Source organism: Solanum stenotomum, chromosome 3, assembly GCF_019186545.1.
Source record: "Solanum stenotomum isolate F172 chromosome 3, ASM1918654v1, whole genome shotgun sequence".
Classification (NCBI taxonomy): Eukaryota; Viridiplantae; Streptophyta; class Magnoliopsida; order Solanales; family Solanaceae; genus Solanum; species Solanum stenotomum.
The window spans coordinates 32,446,992-32,471,296 of NC_064284.1; the positions used below are offsets into that span (position 1 = coordinate 32,446,992).

General features: G+C 34.9%; 2 protein-coding genes across 3 annotated transcripts in view; both read left to right on the plus strand.

Annotated features, from left to right (window-relative positions):
* The first annotated feature begins 264 nt into the window (after positions 1 to 264).
* Positions 265 to 2,022, plus strand: LOC125859774 (protein STRICTOSIDINE SYNTHASE-LIKE 13). Its single transcript, XM_049539587.1, has 4 exons — positions 265 to 690; positions 852 to 1,136; positions 1,222 to 1,389; positions 1,500 to 2,022. The coding sequence occupies exons 1-4, from the start codon at positions 320 to 322 to the stop codon at positions 1,897 to 1,899; spliced, it is 1,224 nt and encodes a 407-aa protein (XP_049395544.1). The 5' UTR covers positions 265 to 319; the 3' UTR covers positions 1,900 to 2,022.
* A 14,965-nt stretch (positions 2,023 to 16,987) lies between these two features.
* LOC125859506 (LEAF RUST 10 DISEASE-RESISTANCE LOCUS RECEPTOR-LIKE PROTEIN KINASE-like 1.5) overlaps positions 16,988 to 24,305 on the plus strand; it is a 23,078-nt gene continuing 15,760 nt past the window's right edge. The window contains exons 1-2 of one of the 2 annotated variants that reach the window (XM_049539279.1): positions 17,167 to 17,290; positions 22,793 to 22,991. In XM_049539279.1, coding sequence (XP_049395236.1) covers positions 22,801 to 22,991 — 191 coding nt within the window. In that variant the 5' untranslated portion in view covers positions 17,167 to 17,290; positions 22,793 to 22,800. Of the gene's footprint in view, positions 17,291 to 22,792; positions 22,992 to 24,305 lie in introns of both variants that reach the window. The other variant, XM_049539278.1, reaches the window with a different exon arrangement.

Genomic DNA, 24,305 nt, shown 5'->3' on the forward strand with positions numbered 1-24,305 from the left:
ATGAGTGTTAACAACATGTAGTTTGATTGATGATCTAACTCATAGAACAAATGGTTGCTGCTCACTATCATATTGGAATTGACCAAAAAATGAATGATTGCACCTTCTGATTTCATTATTATCAATAACAAGTAAGAATGCAGAAAACATGACTAACTAATGGACAACTTACTTCTAACAACAACTGGATCACAAACATTGTGTGTCTTCCTTCATCCTATAACATTGTGAAATCTTACATTTCCAGTTTAAACAGCTTTAAACTTCAGCATCCATATTCCCCACCTTCCAACCACCGATACCTATCAACGATCCTCACATGGAGAAGAGGATCCAATTGATAAGAAGCCAGCTTGTTTCACAACGTCCTCACTTGTTTCTTATTTCACTAGCCTTCGCTTTCCTTGTGGCAGATCCATTTGGTTTAAGTCCAGTAGGGGAGACTGACTTTAATCCAGTGAAGAATGACATTGCACCATACAAACAAGTCATGGAAAGTTGGCATGGAGACAAGAATAACCGGTTAGGCCTCGGCAATTTGGAGTTTGTTAATGAAATTTATGGTCCTGAATCACTAGAATTTGATACTTTGGGTCATGGACCATATGCTGGACTAGCTGATGGACGTATTGTACGGTGGATGGGGGAAGATGCTGGTTGGGAAACATTTGCACTCGTCACACGTAACTGGTAAGCATCTGAATTATATAGACGGACATATTGAATATGTTCATGTGAAGATGGATTAATTGCAATGTATTTTTGTATTAGGAAGTAGGGAGGATAGAGTGTGTATATATATATACTCTATAGTATTATTCTTTTAAATTTCATTGATCTCCCTGTATAAGGTCGGAGAAGCTTTGTGCTAAAGGAAAAGATTCAACAACACCTAAGCAATACAGAGTTGAGCCAGAATGTGGCAGGCCCCTTGGGCTAAGGTTCAATAAACAGACAGGAGATTTGTACATAGCAGATGCATACTATGGACTCCTAGTTGTGGGTCCTGAAGGAGGCGTGGCAACGTCCTTGGCTACACATGTTGAAGGGAACCGAATACTCTTCGCCAACGACCTTGATATCCATACAAATGGCTCCATCTTCTTCACGGACACTAGCAAGAAATACAACAGAGTGTAGGTTAACATATCATTTTTATTAAATACTACAATTGTAGTGGTTTATATTACTCTTCTTTCATTATATAAATTTCTTATGTAGGAATCATTTTCTCATAATGTTAGAAGGAGAAGACAGTGGTAGACTTCTTAGGTACGATATTGCTACGAAATCTACTCATGTTGTTTTGGATGGATTGACGTTCCCTAATGGAGTACAATTATCCAAGGATCAAACTTTTCTTCTCTTCACTGAAACAACCAATTGCAGGTATCCATCCCTCCTACAAGTGTTTGTTTAATTCAAAAGTAAATCACCTAAACGTGTGATTCACCGAGACAACAAATAATTATTATAATACCTTGATGTTATGTGTTCAGGCTGATGAAATACTGGATAGAAGGTCCAAAGAGAGGGATAGTTGAGATTGTTGCAAACCTTCCAGGATTTCCAGACAACGTAAGGGTGAACGAAAAAGGTCAATTTTGGGTTGCAATAGATTGTTGTCGAACTCGTGCACAAGAAGTCCTGATAAACAATCCATGGATGAGAAGCATTTACTTTAGATTACCAATTCAGATGCGTTACCTGGCTAGATTGATGGGGATGAAAATGTACACTGTTATATCACTCTTCAATGAAAATGGAGAAATTATTGATGTTCTTCAAGATAAAAAAGGTGTAGTTATGAAGTTGGTTAGTGAAGTTAGAGAAATAAATGGCAAGCTATGGATTGGGACTGTGGCTCATAACCATATTGCTACCCTTCCATACCCATAAATAAAACTATGTTTTGCATTTCTTTTTTTATTAATTAATTTTGCAATCTTAGTATGGCTTCCTTCATTTATGTGTAACAAACTAATGAATAATATCCCAACACTTGTTTAACCGATTCTTCACATATCTTTTTATATATTTCTCACAATCTGCCCCTTAACCCATTTGTTTGCCGGAAAAATTATTATTTTCGTCCCTGTGTTATGATCTTATTATGATTTTAATCCATGTAATATTCAACTTTCCTCATTTAACCTTTAATTAAGCAAAGCAATTTCAATCCTTTTACTGAAGATAGTTACAAATATAAACAGACTTTTCATTAATGTCAAGTGTCAGGAACATTACAACAACAACAACATACCCAGTGAATCCCACTAGGTGGGGTCTGGGGAGGGTAGAGTGTACGCAGACCTTGCCACTACCTCGTCAGGAACATTACAATAATACAATATTATTTGGCTGCCTAGAATATCACAACTCACGTGNCCATAAATAAAACTATGTTTTGCATTTCTTTTTTTATTAATTAATTTTGCAATCTTAGTATGGCTTCCTTCATTTATGTGTAACAAACTAATGAATAATATCCCAACACTTGTTTAACCGATTCTTCACATATCTTTTTATATATTTCTCACAATCTGCCCCTTAACCCATTTGTTTGCCGGAAAAATTATTATTTTCATCCCTGTGTTATGATCTTATTATGATTTTAATCCATGTGATATTCGACTTTCCTCATTTAACCTTTAATTAAGCAAAGCAATTTCAATCCTTATACTGAAGATGGTTACAAATATAAACAGACTTTTCATTAATGTCAAGTGTCAGGAACATTACAGTAATACAATATTATTTGGTTGCCTAGAATATCACAACTCACGTGACAAAAGAAAGTGTTTTCTCTCTCTCCATCACAACTCACAAGAACACTTCATTTCCGTTCGAATCTTTTACTTTAATGAAGTGTTTTTTCTCTCTCCATCTCTTTTCTTATCTTTTGGTTTTCTCTTCACAATGCAAATGTCCGATTTACTCATGGAACCACAATCACATACCTGGTCCTCTCACGGAACCCAAGCACAAATAGTTAGTGTATCAGTGTGGTACCTAAGTCATTCATAGTAGTGTACCAACTTGGTACTTGAGTCATCCATAGTTAGTGTACCAACGTAGAACTCGAGCCAACCAACAATCACAAAAAATCATGCACAAGCACAATCACCTCATTCCCATTACTCCCCTACACATACATGAAAGTGAGTTCAAGATTCTATAAGCTTTAACAAGGTTTAGATGTTCACTTGCCTTAGTCAATCACAATTCAATCCAAGACTTGAGTTTTCCCTTCCAAACGATATCCAAATCAACACAATCTAGTCAAACAAGTCTTCACAATGAGCTTTCGGTACTAACAACACTCATATCAAGCAATTTGAATGAATGGGTCAAATTGACTCAAAAACCCGATTCCAAAAACTACCCAAAGCATTTGGAGTCCATTTGTGAAAACCATTTCGAAAACGGAGTTCTGTTCAACTCATAATCACCATTTTTCTTAAAAGCTCAAGTTCATGAAAACCTTGTCGATTTGCCAATCAAAAATCTCATTTTTTTATGTTAAAATCCACAAATGATCAATAGGTAATTGAAGGTTTTGGTTTACAAAGACTTACCTAAATGATTCGCCACAAAAAAATCTGTTTCAAAATCGCCTCCAAGGGTTTTCCAAGACTCAAAATGAGAGAAAATAGAGAAATCCCCCGAAATTTCAGACCAAAAATCCTCTCAGATCTCGCAAAAGCGAATTCAAGTTCGCTTTCGCGAACGTGACCTTTGTTTTGAAAAAGCTAGCACGGGAAAAAGGGACCTCTCGCTTCCGCGAGTCGGCCTTCACTAACGTGGAGGTCATGAAAGTGAGAAGACCATTGCAAATGTGAGGGTCAGGTCTCCTGATCCCTTGCAAACACGACCAGGGCATTGCTAACGTGATCCTCGCGAACGCAAGGTACACCAGAACCGACAACACATAAGGCACATAATTCACCAAAAGGACCATAGAGATTCGTTCGAAACCCCATACACACAAACCATATATGCTACATGACTAAACTCGACATTCCAGACTTAATGGAACCATCAAAACACTAATTTGATGTCTTCTTAATCCAAAACTCTAGAAAGTAGCAATGAACAATCATAACGCCTAAAAAGACCAAATCAAGCTCGAGACCTCTGAAAATTCAGCCATGACCTCTCTTAGGCCTAAAATCATCCTCCAAATCCAATATCACTGTTGGAAAATCTGATTTGAGCATCTGAACCCTAAATGTTGACCAAAGTCAACCCAAAGGCTAAAAATTCAACATTTTCCAACTTAGGACCTCAAACCCTCAAAAAGACTCCGAATTTGAAATCGACGACTCTCTTGAACCAATTTCTACATTTTGGGACTGATGAAATCGACACAACTCCATTTCGAGACTCCAAACTCCAAAAGACATTGAAAACCACTTTTTAATAACTTTAGCTTTTTAAAACTTTATAGACTTCACATTTCACAATGTTTTGCTCAAAACTCAAAACCAATTTCAAAAACCATCATAAATGAATCGGTGCCAATATAAGGAGGGGTAAATCCGTAATTTTATGAAAATTTCCAAAAACGACCAACCAGATTGTTACACTTACTACGAATGTCATGTACTCCTTATGTTGTCCTTAGATTTCTATTATATGTCTATCCTATGATTTTCACACTACAAGAAATCAGCTCTTTTGTGGCGACAAAAGTCGCTANCCAAACCGCAAATCGAGTCAACCCGGAAAAAAAACTCGACTAGTGGTTTGGTTTGACTTGGTTTGGTTTTGAAAACAAAAACCTGACTATATTTGGGTTGGTTTGGTTTTAACTAAAAAAAACCAACCCGATATTATATATATAATTTTAAAATTTTATTTTATACATAAAAATATTTACTTTGATATAATTTTTAAATATTTCTTATACTTTTTCATAGTTTTTATCTTTTAATATATTATTTCAAGTTTGAAACTTAGAATTATGAATAGGTCAATAAAGATTATAGTCCACATATGTTGGTAATTATAATAAAGTTTAAATCAAAATCAACTTAATACTCATGCAAAAAGAAAATCAATTCAACACTAAGAATGAAAATAATATTGAATATTTGTTCTTTAGTTTTACATTGATTTAGACAATTAAAATACATAATCTAATTATAATTTCCTTTAATATTTAGTCATGTAACTAATACTTATTAAACTTAATTTTAGCATGATTTAGTACTTTTAAATTATGATCATTTTCATTATGACTTGTTAATTTGCAATATTTGTTTTACGCGATTTCATTATTATTATTTTTGTTGGATATTTTAGTGTCATTAATCATATCATATTGTGTTATATTTTTAAGAAACATCTTAAATAGTTGTATTTTGGTAGGACTAAAGAAATATTTGAAATACAAGTAAATTATATGTTTGTATGAATACTTTACCGGAAAAATCCTAAACAACCCGAAAAACCAAAAAACCCGAAAAAACCCGAGGTTGAAAAACCCGAGTTTTATTGGTTTGGTTTGGTTTATCAATTTAAAAATCCGACACAAATGGTTTGATTTGATATTTGAAAAACCCGAACCAACCCGGCCATGTACACCCCTAGATTTCTATTTTATGTCTATCCTATGATTTTTATTGTTCTCAGCATAAAAATATAATAAATGATGAATTATGATACTTTATCAAAAAACATGAACTTGATGATTTTATGCTATGATCCTAATGACGATGAAAACAAATTATGATTATGAGTCATTGAGCTAACTTTTATCACTAAAATGTTGGGAAAATTATTTTTAATTGAGAAGGCTTGAGTTGTATGATAAACACCCGAAACAACACATGAAAACATAGATAAGGGTGGTACCGTTAATTCAATGATTCCTCTATGTTACCCACAATATGTGCATCATTCTAAATTCTAGCTTATTATATTTAAGTCTCATCACCTCGACTAGATGATAATTGATGTGATAACTTAGCCTATCGGGTCAACATCGGACTACATGTGCTTACATGGTGGATATGTTGATAAACNCCGGGATCTCCGGCAAGAGCTCGTATCGCTAAGGATTTTCAGCGAAAGAAATGGAAACTTTTTAGCAAATGGTTTTTTAAAAACTTTAATAAATTAGAACAGCATGAGTTTCAAGAGGAATTTTATAAAGATCTTATAGATTCTAAAATAAGACGTTTAATTCCTTTTGTTCCTTGGTTTATGTGTAAGCATGTTCATAATTATATTTCGATGCTTGAAAGAGACTTTACTCTAAGTAATGGAGAAATAACAAGATCGGTATTTCCTCCGCAACAGTCTTTTCAAATTAATAAAAATGATAAAATTGTTAATTTTAATGCCTTTTCTAAATTATTAGAAAATGATACTGCTTTAGTGACTACCCAACATGTTAATGCTATTATAAAGCAGAATAATTATGCAAATATTTATATGAGTATTCTTGGGGACCATATAATGTCTTTACATGAGAAAGTTGATAAATTTCTCACTCTTTTACCTAATAAAATAAAAGGTAAAGAAAAAGTTACTCATAGTAGCTTACAACCTCCTCCTGATATAGAGGATTTCAAAATCAAGGATTATTCAGACCTTGAAAATTTTTTAGAGAAAAAATTCAAAGGTGGTGGAGTACAACCCATAAATGCTGACAATTTTGAAGAAGGAGAACCTAGCAGTAAAAAGGATTTCTATGATAGTCTTAATAAGATATCAGAAAAATACGCTAGGAAACCGGTCCAAAGGATGTTCTACTATCCTAGACCTACTCCTCAAGATGTTCTACTTGAAGAACATGAACATATTATAACTAATAGTTATAATGGAAAAGAAATCTATGAATGGAACATAGATGGTTATACTGATAGACAGATTTTTACAACTGTCCATAGGATGCTGATGTACAGTACTATCTGTAAGACCAACAAAAATAGTGATAAAACTATTGCTGATATGATAACAGCTGGGTTTACAGGCCAATTAAAGGGTTGGTGGGATAATTATCTCAACCAAGCTCAAAGAGATACAGTTCTCATGGCAGTAAAGCAAGAAGGAGAACAAGTTGTTCAGAATGCAGTTTATACACTGGTTCTTAATATTATTGAACATTTCTCAGGAAGATGGTCAGATAATAGTGAGACCATAAGAACTTTACTCCAAAATCTGAGGTGTAAGACTCTTACGTCCTTCAGATATTACAAAGATGTTTTTCTTTGTAGAGTCATGGAATTACCAGAGTGTAATAGCACTCATTGGAAATCCAAATTTATAGATGGATTACCAACGTTATTTGCAGAAAGAGTTAGAAGGTCTCTACGAGGAGATGAACATAGTATTAATTATGATAATTATACTTATGGCAAATTGATAAGTGCTTGTGTACAGGAAGGGTTGGCATTATGTAATGAAATTCAGTTGAATCAACAAATTAAGCGACATCGCTTAAGTGAAAGGAAACAATTAGGGGAATTTTGCGAACAATTCGCATTTGATATTCCTAAGCAAAAGTCAAAAGACTTGGAACCTTCTTCTCATAAAAAGAAAAAATCCTCTAAAAAAGATTATGAGGAATGGAAGAAGAAGAAGATAGAAAAGAAGCATAGGAGGGCAGAAGAAGGTAGAGGAGATTCCTCTAAAAGGAAAAAGAAGTATCGAAATTTTAATAAATCCGATACTTGCCACAAATGTGGAAGATATGGCCATTATGCCAAAGACTGCAGAGTTAAGGAGAAGATTAGGAGCCTTGACATAGAAGATAATATAAAGGATTCTCTTTATAAGATCATGCTTAATTCTGACTCTGAATCAGGATCAGAATATAACAGCAGATACGACTCTTCGACAAGTGAAGATCTCAAAGCTCTTCAACAAGAAGATTATTTAACCTCTGACAATGAATGTTCACCATGCCAACAAGGAATGGCATGTGAAAAGGAAGATGATGAGGATGATCTTTATAAGATCTATGAGCAATTTAAAGAAATGAGTCTTAATGTCATTGATAATGACAAAATCATTGAATTGCTACAAAATATAAAAGACCCTGAAATTAGAGCTCAGATTATCGATAAGATCAGTGACTCTAAAGAAAAGGACTTTACTTCTCAAAAGGATAATACTCCAAGAGAAATTCCTACCAAGGAAGGTTCATATACTATGGCAGAGGTAAAAAACCTCTTATCAGAAAGGAGAAAAATGATAAGTTCTCCTACTACTATTAGTGACCTGAAAAAAGAGATTGATAATCTCAAAGAAGATATTACTCTTCTCAAGGGAAAGAATGTGGTTATAGAAACCAGACTTGATGCTATTCAAACTCTTAAAGATTTGGATAATGTATCAGAATCATCCTCCTCTATGGAAGCAGAAAATGATAATCTTGATTTTATAAAAAAATCTTTCTTTAAAAAATAACAAGACAGATTTTCTTTATAGCCTTAAAGCTTTTACTTCCCAAAAAGTTTTATACAAAAATTACTCTGCTTATTGATTACAATTATAAAAAAGAGTTTTAGCTCTTATTGATAGTGCTGCTGATTTAAATTGTATCCAAGAAGGACTTATACCTTCAAGGTATTTTCATAAAACTACTCATAGTCTTAGATCAGCAAATGGTAGTAAAATGAACATTGAATTTAAACTCCCTANGCCAGTTTTTGTGGCAACTTGGTTAATCGCCACAATAAGTCGTATATTTGTGGCAATTTTATGTGTCGCCACAGAAAGTTGTCGCTAAAAGTTGTGTTTCTTGTAGTGTTTTATTGTTCTCAACATAAAAATATAATAAATGATGAATTATGATACTTTATCAAAAAACACGAACTTGATGATTTTATGCTATGATCCTAATGACGATGAAAACAAATCATGATTATGAATCATTGAGCTAACTTTTATCACTAAAATGTTGGGAAAGTTATTTTTAATTGAGAAGGCTTGAGTTGTATGATAAACACCCGAAACAACACATGAAAACATAGATAAAGGTGGTACCGTTAATTCAATGATTCCTTTATGTTACCCACAATATGTGCATCATTCTAAATTCTAGCTTATGATATTTAAGTCTCATCACCCCGATTAGATGATGTGATAATTTAGCCTATCGGGTCAACATCGGACTACATGTGCTTACATGGTGGATATGTTGATAAACTAAGAAATTCTCAAAAAAGAAATACATTATGATTAATCATGCAAAAGGTTGAGGTCAACCTAGTGATAGAGTTACTTGATTCTTTTTCATGTCTTATTAATATTGCTTTGGTTGTCCCTTTATTCATGTATTCATAATGTTCCATTATATGCTATACTACATACAAGTACTGTTCCACATTTAGTTATGATCCCATTGTCTGGGCACTACATTTCCCGATGCAGGTTCAGACTTTCACAAAGACAGGGCTACATGCTAGGTTTTCCACACTCAGCTTTTGGTGAGTCTCACTTGATCTTGAGGCATAATCTTTATATATTCAACTTTGTTTGTTTATGGCTATGTCGAGACGTTGTCCTAGTAAACATTGTTATTCATGTTGTATTTAGAGTTTTCATAGATACACTAGTCTAAGGACCCGTTTGGTCATAGATTTCCCAAGTAAAATTTGGAAAAAAAAAATTGACAAATAGTGTTTGTCCATACACTTTGCCATTATTTGACAAATATTTTTTGGTAAATAACCCAAATTCCCAAATACTAGAAAAAAACTAGTATTTGGCCAAGTTTCATTATTTGGGAACTTTTAATAATTCAAATTCTACACCAAACTTTTATCTTTTACAAGAACACCCTCTATAATAGTTGTTTGCGTTGTTTTACATAATTTTTACGTGAACATCAAAGTAGCAATGAAATATTCAGTGAATATAAAAGTGATGATATGATTATTGATGAAAATGATGAACATTCATCTTAGGGTAACAAAGTCATGCACAATTAATACAAACATATGGTTAGTTTTAATAGTTTTTAAAACCTATGAATATAAATCATATTTCTTAAAAAGGTTAAATATATTTCTTAAATACTATGGCCAAAACATGGTGAAATTTAACCCAAATTTTCACCCAAAAATATTTGAAAATCTACGGCCAAATACCAATGACAGAATCTGTTGAAACACTATCACCCGCAATGACACCATCCGCCTCTCCAGCTTACATACACCCACATAGAGATCCATTCAAACACGGCGTATTACGATCCCAAAGCTAATTTTCACAGACGGAACACAAACCCTAGGTCCGATTAAGGACAAGCTATTGTCCCTTTCGTGTAAACCTGGAATCCATTGCTGAGTCCCTTCAGATCTCGCCTGACCAAGTTTGACTTGTACTTGAAACCATTGTTTGTATTCTTCACTCCGTCTCTGACCCTCTCGTTATCGCTAAGCCCTCCGAGATTGGGTCTGTTGGTGTTAATGTGTTTGAATTGGTTGTATTTTTGTGCATTCAGAGTTACAAGAGGTTGCTTCCTAAAGGACATAAGGATTCAGCTGCTGTAGCTGATGTTTGGCCCTCCACTTCAGCTTTTGATGGGTTCTTGTCTGCATTGTCGCCATTGCAGGTGAGGATATTGTTCAAAACTCTAGCATTTTTTTCAGTGGCGGCTCTTCCCCTTTGACAAAAAAGCAACCGCCTTAGGCCCCAAAATTTGAGGGGCCTCATTTTTAAAAAAATAAATATGTTATACATATTTTTTTAAAAAAAATATTGAGTATTATTTGTAGAAAATATATACTTTTCGTAAAAGAGCAAAGAAGTAATAGAAGTTTGATAAATTATGAGTACTATGTCTCAAGAAAGATTAAATAATTAGCTATAATAAACTTTATAAAAAAATATATTCGAATTTAAGGTCTCCATTCGAATTTGGCTTTAGGCCACCGATTTATTAGAGCCGCCCCTGCTAACCTTCTATGTCATTCAGCTAAATATTTTGAGACTTCAAAGAAGATTCAAATAGCATTTGTTTATTAAAAAAAACAAAAAAATAAAATCAAATAGCATCAGATAGAAACAACTCATGATTTGCTAGATGAGTAAAAGAGACCCCTCACATTATTTTCCTTACTAGTTTCTGGACATGTGTGTTGTATTTCAAGTAATTTTGAAAAAGATTTTTTACATAAGATTATTGCAACACATATTGAATAATAAAAGACGAATTAAAAAAAAAGTTTCATGAATGTGACACACTTTTCTAGCTATTTGACAGTTAAGTTCAAGTTTTGTGAATATGATATCTGACTATTGAATCAATCTTCATCCCCATGACAACGCTATACCATTGAAACACTCATGATATTATACAACATTAAAAGAAAATAAAGCAACAAAAACAAATTGGATGTCAAACTTGTACAGAAAATAATAGATATTCTAAACTATAGACCTTAATTAGATACATAAATATAAGCAGCAAAATGAAAAATGTGTCTACCATCTATATATATTGTAGGTACATGGTAAGTAAGACTGATGAAAATAAGAGAAAATTGATTGCTACATCAAATACAAACGCAATGAAGCTTCTCTGGACAATCTCTTGATTCAATAGAAAAACTAAAAGCATTGAAAACAACCTTTAAAATTATTTAAAATAATTAAATATTGAACGGATAGATTTGTTGCATGAAAGTAACATGAATATAAGAGTATAAAATAAGAGTTAAAATTTCGATCCATAATAAGGATTAAAGGCTCTATACCAAAATGGACATCTATTGTAAATTCTCTAAAAATAAATCAATTTATATATCATTTGAGCAAAAAAGATTTTTTGTGGACCCCAACTATTAGTTAAACATTATGCATATATTTAAGAATTTAAAATTAGTGATATAATACAATTTTGAGTTGTAGCGAATTATTTTTAAAATTTTCTTTACTAATTACTAAATGGTATACATGATGATCACTATCTTATCTGTTTTTTGTTTTGCTTTTTAATCTAAAATTAGAAAAAAAAACATTTTGGATAGGTACAATATTTTAATCATCTCTAACACATACCTTAATTTCTAACTATGATCCTTTCTAAATTTCTATCATTAAAAAACATGCACAATGTTAAACGAGGTTTATTAAAAAAAAAAAAAAGAGATATGTTACCCTACTAAATTTGTCATTTCAAACTCAACGGAGATGTTGAAACTTTCAAACAAGGTCGTCTCGACGAAAAAGGGATCCCATACCCAAACTCCAATTTAAGCTAACTTCCACAAGGGGGCTCTGAATGAGCCCAGAAGCCTCGAGATCCGCACCAAAGGTTCTTCCAAAATCAAACTCGACGTTCTGGAGCTAACAGAACCTTCAAAATTGCATTTTGAGGCCGTCTTCCTAAACTTTTGACTGATGTCAACCGTTCAAGTTTCAAAAGCTACAAAACATGGAAACTTAAACAAAAACGAAACGAATGTCCAGATAACCGAACTGTCAATTCCAACAAGTCATAAATGAGTTGAAATCACTATATATATGAATGCTCTAAACGACGTAATGAATGTAGAAAGGAGAAAATGACCTTGAGAGTCATTACACTAAAATTTAAAAGTAGGAACTGAAATCATTGTATATTCCCACAAATCTTCTTGTATCCACGTTATTCCACTTGTGTAATATGAAGCAGACAAAGTATGCCATTTCTTGTCAAAGTTTCAAGAAATATACCAAGCTCTTCTATGAGTAACTGCTTTTGTAGAACCAGTCAGTTGTGTCACGCCCCAAACTCGAGGGACGCAACTGACTCATAATGCCAAAACTCAGCCCGAGCCGACCCTGCTGAACCATTTGCTACTAGCACATGGCAGCCACACGCAATCAAGAAAACAAACAAGTATATCTCGGCTTAAAACTAAGTCATCGGCCAGCAAGGCCCCTGTCAACTGATCTATAAAAGAAACAGCTACTCCCAGGAGATCATATAAATAAATAGCCAACTAGCACAGAAGTCCTGATTGGGCCGTCGAGGCCACCATGATATCTATACCAAAACTAAAAGTAGGTATATATCAATACAATACATCAAACAACTCACAAGCTTCAGCAAACCAACGACATAGGCCAATATGGCCATAACGTAGCTATACACCTCACATATTAGTCTGCAAGCCTCTAAGAGTAGTAAAGATTAGCGGGATAGGGCCCCATCCTACCCATAAAGATATATATAACAAAAGGTAACAAACCTCCCAACTCTGGCAACTCCGGAGGAAAAAGGCTAGCCAATTGAATAAAAGTCAATCCTACTGCTAAGGAGGTCTACTCGGTCGTCTGTCAGGACCTGCATGCATGAATGCAGTGCCCCCAAGGCAATGGGGCATCAGTATAAAATAATGTACAGAGTATGAAAGGCAATAGACTATGAGGAGGTATCTTGATATACTGTAATAATCTGATAAATAAATCAAGGATAAGATAAGTGTACTGACCTGCTCCTAAATCTAAACTTATCAAAAATAATAAAACAACAACCTAACCAAACCACCATAAGCTCGGCAGGTACAAATAGCACACAAGACCACCTACTCAGGCCTCCATAAGCCCGGAAGGTGCCAATCAGCCTATATACCCCTATCGGTAGTCCCCTAGCCCCGTAGGTAGTCACATAGCCCTCTTAGGCATTAATATAGCCCCATAGGCAGCACATAGCTCTCTTAGGCATCAACATAGCTTATAGATAACGCATAGCTCTCTTAGGAAACAACATGGCCATGTAGGAAGCACATAGCCTTCTTAGGTGTCAATATAGCCCTGTAGGCAACTCATAGCCCTTCTAGACATCAATATAGCCAGTAGGCAACTCATAGCCCTTTTAGGCATCCATATAGCCTTGTAGGCAGAACATAGCCCGTCTAGGCATAGATCACCTTCATGCAGCTAACCACAATAGCCCCAAAGGCAACAATAACAATCCGATCGGTAAAAACGAGCAATTTAGTTATAAGCAACCTATACAAATAGCCTCTAAGTTGTGTCCAACATAGGGACGCTACTAACTGAATAAGAATCTCGACAAGGGAGGATTATATCAACTCGAGCAGCCAACAATCAACAATAATGGCTATAAGTGTAACAAGGATAACAACCCAATTACATTGCTCCTAAGCTTTAAGGAAACATACCGTAACTAGGGAATAACCTTAACATACCTTTTTCGCTGAATTCACATGGCCTAACGACTTTTACTCATAACTCACTCGATACTCAATCTTAAGGTCGTAATACGCCTTAAAACCTTCAAATATATCCAAACCCTTGTTTTCCCAACTCTAAAGTTGATATGCTACGAAATCGATAAAATAAATTATACCACGATGATGAGCCCAACGCGTAGAACAACTTTTGTCAAGGACTTAAGTCGAGAAAATCTATACTTTAGTTGATCCTACAAATGGGTTTCTCTATTTTTTTCTGGGTCTTAGCTAAAAATGAAGAAAAGGTTCGAAGAAGAAGATATATGTAAAGTTCCACCGACCTAGGGCCCCATCTCACGTGCCTGCTTGCGCAGTCTCATGAAAATATAAATATCTCTCTATTCTGAAGTCGTATGAACAAACGGTTTAATGCATTGGAAACTAGACTCGTAGACCTTCGATTCTATAGGTTATGGGCCCCATAACTCTTTATAGATTGGGAGAAAACCTCCGAGACATTTGACCCAAATTTCAGAGAAATTTTAAAAAATGAACTTACGATAACTTCCGCCAACTTTTATTTTGCCACTTACTTAACTTCAAAACTTGAGATACAACCCTTGAACACTTAAAATATGACATACCACATCATTTTTAATTTATTACTCACCCTCCTTGTCTTTGCACGAAGATACGAGATAATTTAGACGTTTTAAAAAGTCGAGGTGTTACAGGTTGTTTGTACATATTCATAACAATGTTTTTATGATCTTTTCGTGATATACATGTTGCATTATCATATTTATTCTCCTTTTCTATTGACTTGAAGGGCTCACAATAATACGATTGTGCTATATCTGGTAACCTTCTACCTTAATTCGAGACTTGCATACCTTCTTAAATGAGTTTGTGCTATATCATGTTTAATCTCTCTAAATTATTTCGGGATAAGACACAAGTATCTCCTAGATTATGACCGAAATTTCAAAGACGCACCTTAGCTAAACTAAAGTCCTATTACCTCTATGAACATTTTTTTTTGGTAATTTTATACACCTTTTGGCTTACGTGGCACACTTTGTGACTCCACATAGTTGAGGCGCGTAGGAGATGTTTGGATGTCACGTAAGCCCAAAAGGTTTACAAAATTGAAAAAAATGGGTTCAGGGTGGTAATAGGACCTTAGTTTAGTTAATGTGTGTCACTGATATTTTGGTCATAGTCTAGGAAGAAAATGGTCAAATGACCCCTCAATCTATTAGCCAATTCTCAACTACACACCTAAACTTTACAGGGGTCCTATTACCCGCCTGAACCTTTTATTTTTTATATTTTATAACCCCTAAACGCTCAACTTTTGTCATTACCAAATATATACATATGCTTGTATACACGCGCTAGGTGGGCCCACTTTCTTCAATTTTATTTTCCTATTTATTTCAGATGCAGTAGACCCCACTTTTTTTTTTCTTTTAACTTATTGTTTTAATTAGGTTAAATTCTCAATTCCAAACATAACCAACAACATGTCTACTCTTCAATTGAGTATCAACTTTTCTTCTTCTTCTTCTACATTATTCTTAGCAAGTAATGCAAGTCACAGTGACCCAAGAATTGTTCTTTTCAAGATTACTTGTCCCGCCACCTAGATAATTTTAATAATGTCATTTATCATGTCATGTAATCTTCTAAAAAATAAATAAAATCGATCTTTAAATGACAAAATGAATCTTGCAAATTGGTATTTGGCCAAAGTCATCTGCGGCCCCTTAAAGTTGTTCGCATAATTCAGTTAGACACCTCAACTAAGAGTTGTACCTATTGAACACTTCTATCGTTCAAAATATGGACCTATTGAATACTTTTTGGTGACATGGCATCATGAGTGTAATACACATCCAAAAAGGCGAGTGAAGCCAAATATTTTTTTACGAACGAATCAAAATTAGACATGTCAACATTAGAAAAATCATAATTTCTATATAAAAAAATAATTAAATCTACTCCTGCATTCTTTTTTTTTCTCAATCCAACATGCTTATTTGCCTTGCCACCATCCTCGACACACCCATCTACTCCTGCATTCTCTCTTTTTTTTTCTAGCATAATCCCGTCATCATCATTATCGTTGTTGTTTTCTTCATCAGAAAAACATTAATTAAAGAAGTAAAAATTAAATTGACTCAAAAATAATTTCGGCGAAACTCCATTTTTTCCGACAAGACTAATATGAATCTGAAATTATTTTCTTTGAAATTGCTACAGAATTCAATTTCTAAAGAACCCACAACAGTGAAGAAGAAAAAATATCAACAAATCTTGATTGTTATTCGAAAAAAAGAATGAGATTGAGAAAAATGACAACTACAATACTAAATTAGAATAAAGGAGAGGACGTAGGTGTATAGTTATCAGAGTATGCGGTTTTAGCCAGAGGCCGTTGTGTGTTTTCCGGCGAAGAAGAAAATGAGGAAGAATGGAAGTCGGGGTGAGCATTTTGGCGAAGAAGAAAAGGCAGAGAAGAGTTTTTCTTTTTCTTTTTTTGGCAGAAAACAAATTTTTATTTTATTTTATTTTTTAATATATATTTTAATTATTATTATGGGCCCAACGCCACATGTCCTTTTCTGATTAGTTACTATGCCACGTCATCGCGAGTGTATGACACACAATTTCTATTTTTAGTTGATTGTCAAAAAATGTTTAATTGGTATTTTTTTTTTACTAATAAAAGTGTTCAATAGGAATCAACCTAAGATGAGGTGTCCAACTGAAATACACAGACAACTTTAAGTGGCTAGACTTTGGCGTGGAATTTTCTAAATTAGCATAGAAGATGGGATACTTTGAGAAGTTAGTTATATAGAAGTTGAGGAAATATTAAAGGATATAATTCCCTTTTGGTTCTCGTTTTGCGGTGTGTGCCCTAAAATTTGGAAGATGACAGACGCTGAGATGATGGAGGAGGAGAAGGAGATGAAAGTGAACGGCATTCGGGAGAAGATGAAGGAATTCGATTTTATGGCTTACTTTTACCAAACTTTCAACAGAACTGAGTCTCCACGTTGGCGTAACCCTAAGTATTCAGACCAATTAAATCACTTTTGCTACAGGGTTCACGTTAAGAGCTGCCCGGAGTACTCCAGGTTTTTTCTCTTGCGTTGCTCCTATTACCTATATATTAGTGTCCAGAATCGATGCTATTGGTATATGGGTCAATAAAATGCTCCGTCACCTCTCTATCTGGCTCTGCTATTTGTCATTTTGTCTTGTGTTTGTAACTTTTATTTTCATACCTTTCTCTTTGAAAACCAATTTTGCTAGATTTGCTATATTGTTAAAGGCACTTTTAGATGTAGTACAGGCTTAGAGGTTTGTCTTTGCTTTGACTTAAAGCAAATATTTTCATTAACAAATTGATACTCTGATTTTAGCTATAGGAAATACAGTACTCCGTCATTCTATTTGTGTGGCGCCATTCCCAAAAGAATGATACATTGTATATCTACGACTTCCCATTTTACCTTAATGAGAAGCTCTTATAGCTATACAAATGTTGTGCATATTTAAGACCACAAATTTCAAAATTCTCTATTTCTTAAGCTATCCCTATCCTATAGTGTTTGGAATGTGTTAAACTATATATGCATCCAAGAAAAACAGAAGAAGGTTCTCATGGGCTAAGAATCACCGATAGCACGCACAGAGAATTTCATGGACAGCCTCCTCAAAAGGACGGGCGAGTCCTTCTAGAATAAGAAAAACAAAAACGTACATCCGTATAACTCATGTAAGCAATTTAAAGTTTGAAATCTAATAATAGGCCAAAGACTGAAATTATAAGCTGAACATGTAAGCGAATAGCTGAAGAATGAAACTTTAAGGTCATTTCTAAATTGTAAAAGAAATCAAATTCCCTACGTACGTGAGATCTAGCAATATGGGAGAGTGTTGGCCTATGTCCCCAGTAAACAATAGTCCTTACGAGCGTGTGGGTAGCTAACCTTGGCCTTTGTGGCACTCATGCAAGAGGAGACGACTAGCTCTCCATCTAAATGTATAGATGAATGTTGATGCTACACATAAGTAACACAACAAGGCACATAACAAACAATGATACACATAAGCATATAATACAATGAATGTTTTATAGTCATATTGTGTATGAATGATGGTGTGAACTAAGTACTTGAGCACAAGAAGACATAATGTAGGGATATAATCATATATAAGGAGCACAAGGGTTCTAACGGAGGATAGTGTGTACGTAGAACTTACCCCTACCATGTGGGGTATAGATGTTGTTTTCAATAGGCCCATAATGCTAGTAAAAACATTACAATATAGTTCTAAAAAGGAAAATAACGATAGAGAAAAAGCCAAAGACAAAATGCTAAAGAAAGCATGACAAAACAATTTATTTTAATTCGGTAACATTTGTATTCAAGTCGGTTCTTAGGTAGTACTGAAAAACCATATTTACAAGAATGAGATTAGATAAAACCTAACTGTTTTCTAGCACATCTAGGATTGATTCTGTATCCCAGAATACAATTTAGTACACCAAAGAAAAATAACAAAATACAATTAGCTTAATCTTTTGTACTGAATTTCACCTATCCTCAAAACATCTATCATTTCTTTCTTTCCAAATTGTCCACCATATACATGAAGGGATAATCCTCCATCTCTCTCTGATACTAGTTCCAGCTCAGCTTCCTCCCAACTTAAAAGAGTGTCAACAATCTTGCTTAGAATTGCCCATGCTACGCCCCTAAGATTGATGAAAATCTTCCATAGCTGATCTATGATACTACAATGTAGGAACCAGTGATAACATGTAAGTTGGTAGTGCATCTAAAACTGCATTTACTAGTGTGAGTCTTTCCCAGAGATAAATACTGAGACTTCCACCTAGTCAATTTTTTCTCACACTTTTCCGGTACTAAGTCCCATATCCTTTGGATTTTGACTTTGTTCCTTGGGCCATACCTAAGTAGATAGTGGGACTTCCCACTTCACCTCCCAATATTATGGCTAGGTGCTCCATATTGGGCACATGGTTTATGGGGTATATGTAACTCTCTCTCCAATTAATTTTTGAAGACCTGAAATGTCTTCAAACAGGATTAGAATCACTCTTAAATACTTTAGCCGGTCTTCTTCTACATCAAAAAAAACTAGGGTGTCATCTGCATATTGAAGGTCGGTGATCTTCATACTTAGGTTGTTTTTTCTGTCCACTTCAAACTCTTATACCCACCCATTGGAGTTAGCCACCTTAATCATACTATTGAGTCCTTCGATGGCTAGAATGAAAATGAATGGAGAAATGAGATCTCCTTGTCTGATCCCCTGTGAGAATCAAAGAAATCGAAACCTAAATGCCCCATTAATGAGAATGGAGATCTTTACAGTAGGTATGTAGAACTTCACCAATTGATCCATTTTTCATCAAAAGCCATTTGCCTTAAAACTGAAAGTATAAACCCTCAATTGACATGATCATAGGCTTTCTCAATGTCTAGTTTACAAAGTATCCCAGACTTTCCTTGTGTGGTTCTTGAATCTACAGCCTCATTAGCTATCAATACTCCATCTATTATATGTCTTCCTATAATGAAAGCCATCCGTTGAGAATCTACTAAGAAATCCACCAATCTTTTCGATCTCTCTGGTAGTACCTTTGAAATCAGTTAGTAGAACCTCCCAACAAGGCTTATTGGTCTGAAATATTTTAGCTTCTTATCCCCTTTCTTTTTTGGGATCAAGGCTATGTAAGTGGCATTGAATCTTTTTTCTAACATTTCCTAGGCATGGAAAGTGTGGAAGGCTTCCATTATGCCATACTTTAAAACCTCCTATCACTTAATGTGAAAAACCCATTGTGTATCCATCAGACCCCGGATTTTGTTAGGTGCTCACAACTTGAGACATTTATACACTTCATGCTCATCAAACATCTCCTGTAGCGTTGCTTTCTCTCTTTCCATAATAGTGGGGCAGTTAATGATAGTTCTGGCTGGTCTCCAATCTTCCTCCTCATTGTATAACTTTCTGTAGAATTTAATTAAAATCATTGCATTGCTAATACCTAGAAATCCATGGTATTAGCAATACACACCTTAATACACAATAGGGTGTATAACTAATGCAAGCATTAGTTACGTTGGAAAAGAGTACCAAACAAGGTACTAGTAATACACAAGGCATAACACATTTTTTTTAATACACTCTACCAAACGACCCTTTAGTGTTTTGTCACCCTCCTTTAACCATAGGTCCCTTGTTTTCTGTATCCATGCACTCTCCTCATTTTGCAGAACTTTTTCAAGTTCCAAGAAAGTATAAGCCTTTTTAGATGACTCCTATTCTGAGAGGCCTGGTCTCTAGAATGGAGTTTAGTTGTTAGGATTCTTAGAGAAGGATTGAGTCATAGGAGGATGAATAGGAAAATCTAAATCAATTGACTTCGACTTTCCCTTGCCTTTCTTAGATCGACCTATTTTTGTATATAACTTCAGCTCTTCAAAGGGAGATTGAAACATTAGAGTTCAATGGAAGAGAGAACTCTAATCTCTTGCATTTTGCTGAAAAATGACTTACTGATTTATTCATCAAAAGCCCATTTAAATAGGAGTTTTTTTTTTTGAAAATGGTAATGGTGTATTCTTCAGCATTAAGGAGATGCTGGTGACCTGCAAACAGAGGGGAACAAAAGAAGAGAAAAAAAAATACTTACAAGGATCCTAATAATTCTACAATCTGTTCTGTATCCTCTAAACCTTTCTCTTTACACCAAAAATAAAAGGATTCAATACAATCCCATCTAACCTTCTGAATGGAATTGGACCTATCTTCAAAATTTCGACTATTTCTTTCTTTCCATACTGTCCACCAAATGCAATGTGGAATTATCCTCCACCATGCCTTTTGACTCTTGCTCCCCCCTCTTCTTATTCAACTATTCAACAACTCAACAAATCTGCAGTATGCTCGGGCATGGTCCAATTTGTTTTTGTGAGATTAAGGAAGATGACCCAGATTCTTATGAAAGTAGGAGACCTAAATCCTATTCCAAAGTAATGACTATAACTTAACCTAATCCTTATGAAGCTATGAAACATAAATCCTATTCTAGAATAATAAATAAAGCTACGAAAAATATAATTAAATACTTAATTTAATGGCTTCCAACGCATCCACAACACTAGCACTACCATTTCATTAAGCAATCTAGAGTTTTGTAGTTTCAAATTCCCTTGTTCATTCATACTCCACTCTTTAAGCTTACCTTTAAGGGCTTTGAGTTTAGAGGCTAAGATGAAATTAGGCCTCCTTGTGAACTCAAATGAACTCCTCCATTCTCTAACCTTGTCCAAAAAACCTTCAGATGTCAACCACCAACTTTGGAATCTAAAGTAGGACTTTGTTAGTTCCCAGCTACCACATTGAAGTGCAATAGGCACATTGTTAGATGTCAGCATCTGCAAGGTATTTGTTTGATATCTCTGAAACACTCGTCCCATTCAGAAGAAAAAAGGATCCTATCTATTCTTGAAGTAGCCTCTTGGTTGTCAATTCTAAACCATGTATATGACCGCCTTCAAGCTGTGTGTCGATCAACTCCATACGCTCTATGAAATTTGAAAATTCTTGCATTGCTGAGGATCTCTTGTTGCAGTTCCTTTTCTCAAGTTGGAGTCCACAAACACCGAAGTCACCACAAATTGCCGAAAGACCCTCCAATAAACCTCTCACAACCCCTATTTCATCCCAAATTAGTCTCCGTTCTACTTTGCCATTTGGTGCAAAGACACCAGTTATTGGCATGAGAATTTCTGTAGAAGTGCTTCAAATTTGCATGTTAAAGAGAAAGCACCAATATGCAGTACTTCACCCTTCCACACTCTATTGTCCCACATCATAATTATTACTTCACCCTTCCACAATCTGCTGCCCCACATCATAATTATCCCTCTTCTAGTGCCGTTGGCTTCTAGAGTTGCAAACCTTGTCCATCTTCCTCCCCTAATTTAGATGTGCTTAGCTTGTTCTCCAGATTGATCATTTTTACCAGTCCAGTGGTTCTTCTTGCACTTAATCATGTACATCTTCCTTCTAAAGTAGAAGAATCTTTTTCATGTGTTTACTGAACAAAGACATAGGACTTTCACTTGAAAAGAGGAGGAAGAAACTAGCCTCTACCTCTCTCACAAAAGTTGCAACAACACTCAACTATCTAGTAACCTTCTACCTTAATTCTAGACCTACATACCTTCTTAAATGAGATTTTGCTATATCATGTTCTAGACCTACATACCTTCTTAAATGAGATTTTGCTATATCATGTTTAATCAGTCTCAATTATTTCTTACATAGATTAAAATATAAATATTCTATATAATATGATTTTTTTTTATATAGATAGATGACTGAAAATATTAAATATAAAATAGATATTGCATAAAATGATGGAACAAAATATCTATTATGTAAAATTGTGAGGGATTTAATTTTTAAAACAAAGTTTGGGATGCACACAAAAGTTTTATATAGAAGTTGAGGGAATATTGAAGTCCCACGAGATATAATTCCCTTTTGGTTCTCATTTTGTGGTGTGTGCCCTAAAATTTGGAAGATGACAGACGCTGAGATGATGGAGGAGGAGAAGGAGATGAAAGTGAGCGGCATTCAGGAGAAGATGAAGGAATTCGATTTTATGGCTTACTTTTACCAAACTTTCAACAGAACTGAGTCTCCACGTTGGCGTAACCCTAAGTATTCAGACCAATTAAATCACTTTTGCTATTGGGTTCACGTTAAGAGCTGCCCGGAGTACTCCAGGTTTTTTCTCTTGCGTTGCTCCTATTACTATATATTATTTTCCAGAATCGATGCTATTGGTATATGGGTCAATAAAATGCTCTGTCACCTCTCTATCTGGCTCTGCTATTTGTCATTTTGTCTTGTGTTTGTAACTTTTATTTTCATACATTTCTCTTTGAAAACCAATTTTGCTAGACTAGTTTATATTGTTAAAGGCACTTTTAGCTATAGTACAATCTTTAGAGGTTTGTCTTGCTTTGACTTCAAGCAAATATTTTCATTAACAAATTGATACTCCGATTAAAGCTATAGGAAATACAGTACTCCGTCATTCTATTTGTGTAACGCAATTCCCAAAAGAATTATACATTTGTATACCTACAACTTCCCATTTTACCTTAATGAGAATCTTATAGCTCCATATTTAAGACCACAAATTTCAAAACTCTCTATTTCTTAAGCTAGCCCTATCCTATAGTGTTTGGAATGTGATAAACTATAGATGCATCCAAGAAAAACAGAAGAAGGTTCTCATGGGCTAAGTATCACCGATAGCACGCACAGAGAGTTTCATGGGCAGCCTCCTCAAAAGGTTGGGCGAGTCCTTCTAGAATAACAAAAACAAGAACGTACATCCGTATAAATCATGTAAGCAATTTAAGGTTTGAAATCTAATAATAGGCCGAAGACTGAAATTATAAGTTGAACATGTAAGCGAATAGCTGAAGAATGAAACTTTAAGGTCATTTCTAAATTGTAAAAGAAATCAAATTCCCTACGTACATGAGATCTAGCAACATGGGAGAGTGTTGGCCTATGTCCCCAACAAACAATAGTCCTTATGAGCGTGTGGGTAGCTAACCTTGGCCTTTGTGGCACTCACGCAAGAGGAGACGACTAGCTCTCCGTCTAAATGTATAGATGAATGTTGATGCTACACATAAGTAACACAACAAGGCACATAACAAACAATGATACACATAAGCATATAATACAATGAATGTTTTATAGTCATATTGTGTATGAATGATGGTGTGAACTAAGTACTTGAGCACAAGAAGACATAATGTAGGGATATAATCATACATAAGGAGCACAAGGGTTCTAACAGACCCTTCGGGGTGGCCCAGTGGTTTGGGCTTGGAACTTCCATGTTGGAGGTCTCAAGTTCGAAACCCCTTGCCAGCGAAAGCAAGGGGTTTGCCTTCTGGGTCGAGCTCGTCGCACCGGGCTTGCCTAGTGCGGGTTACCTCTCCTATGTGGTTTGCGAGCTATTGCATAGGAGCGGGGGTTTTACCCTGTGCGCACCCAAAGGGTAGCGGCTGCGGATTT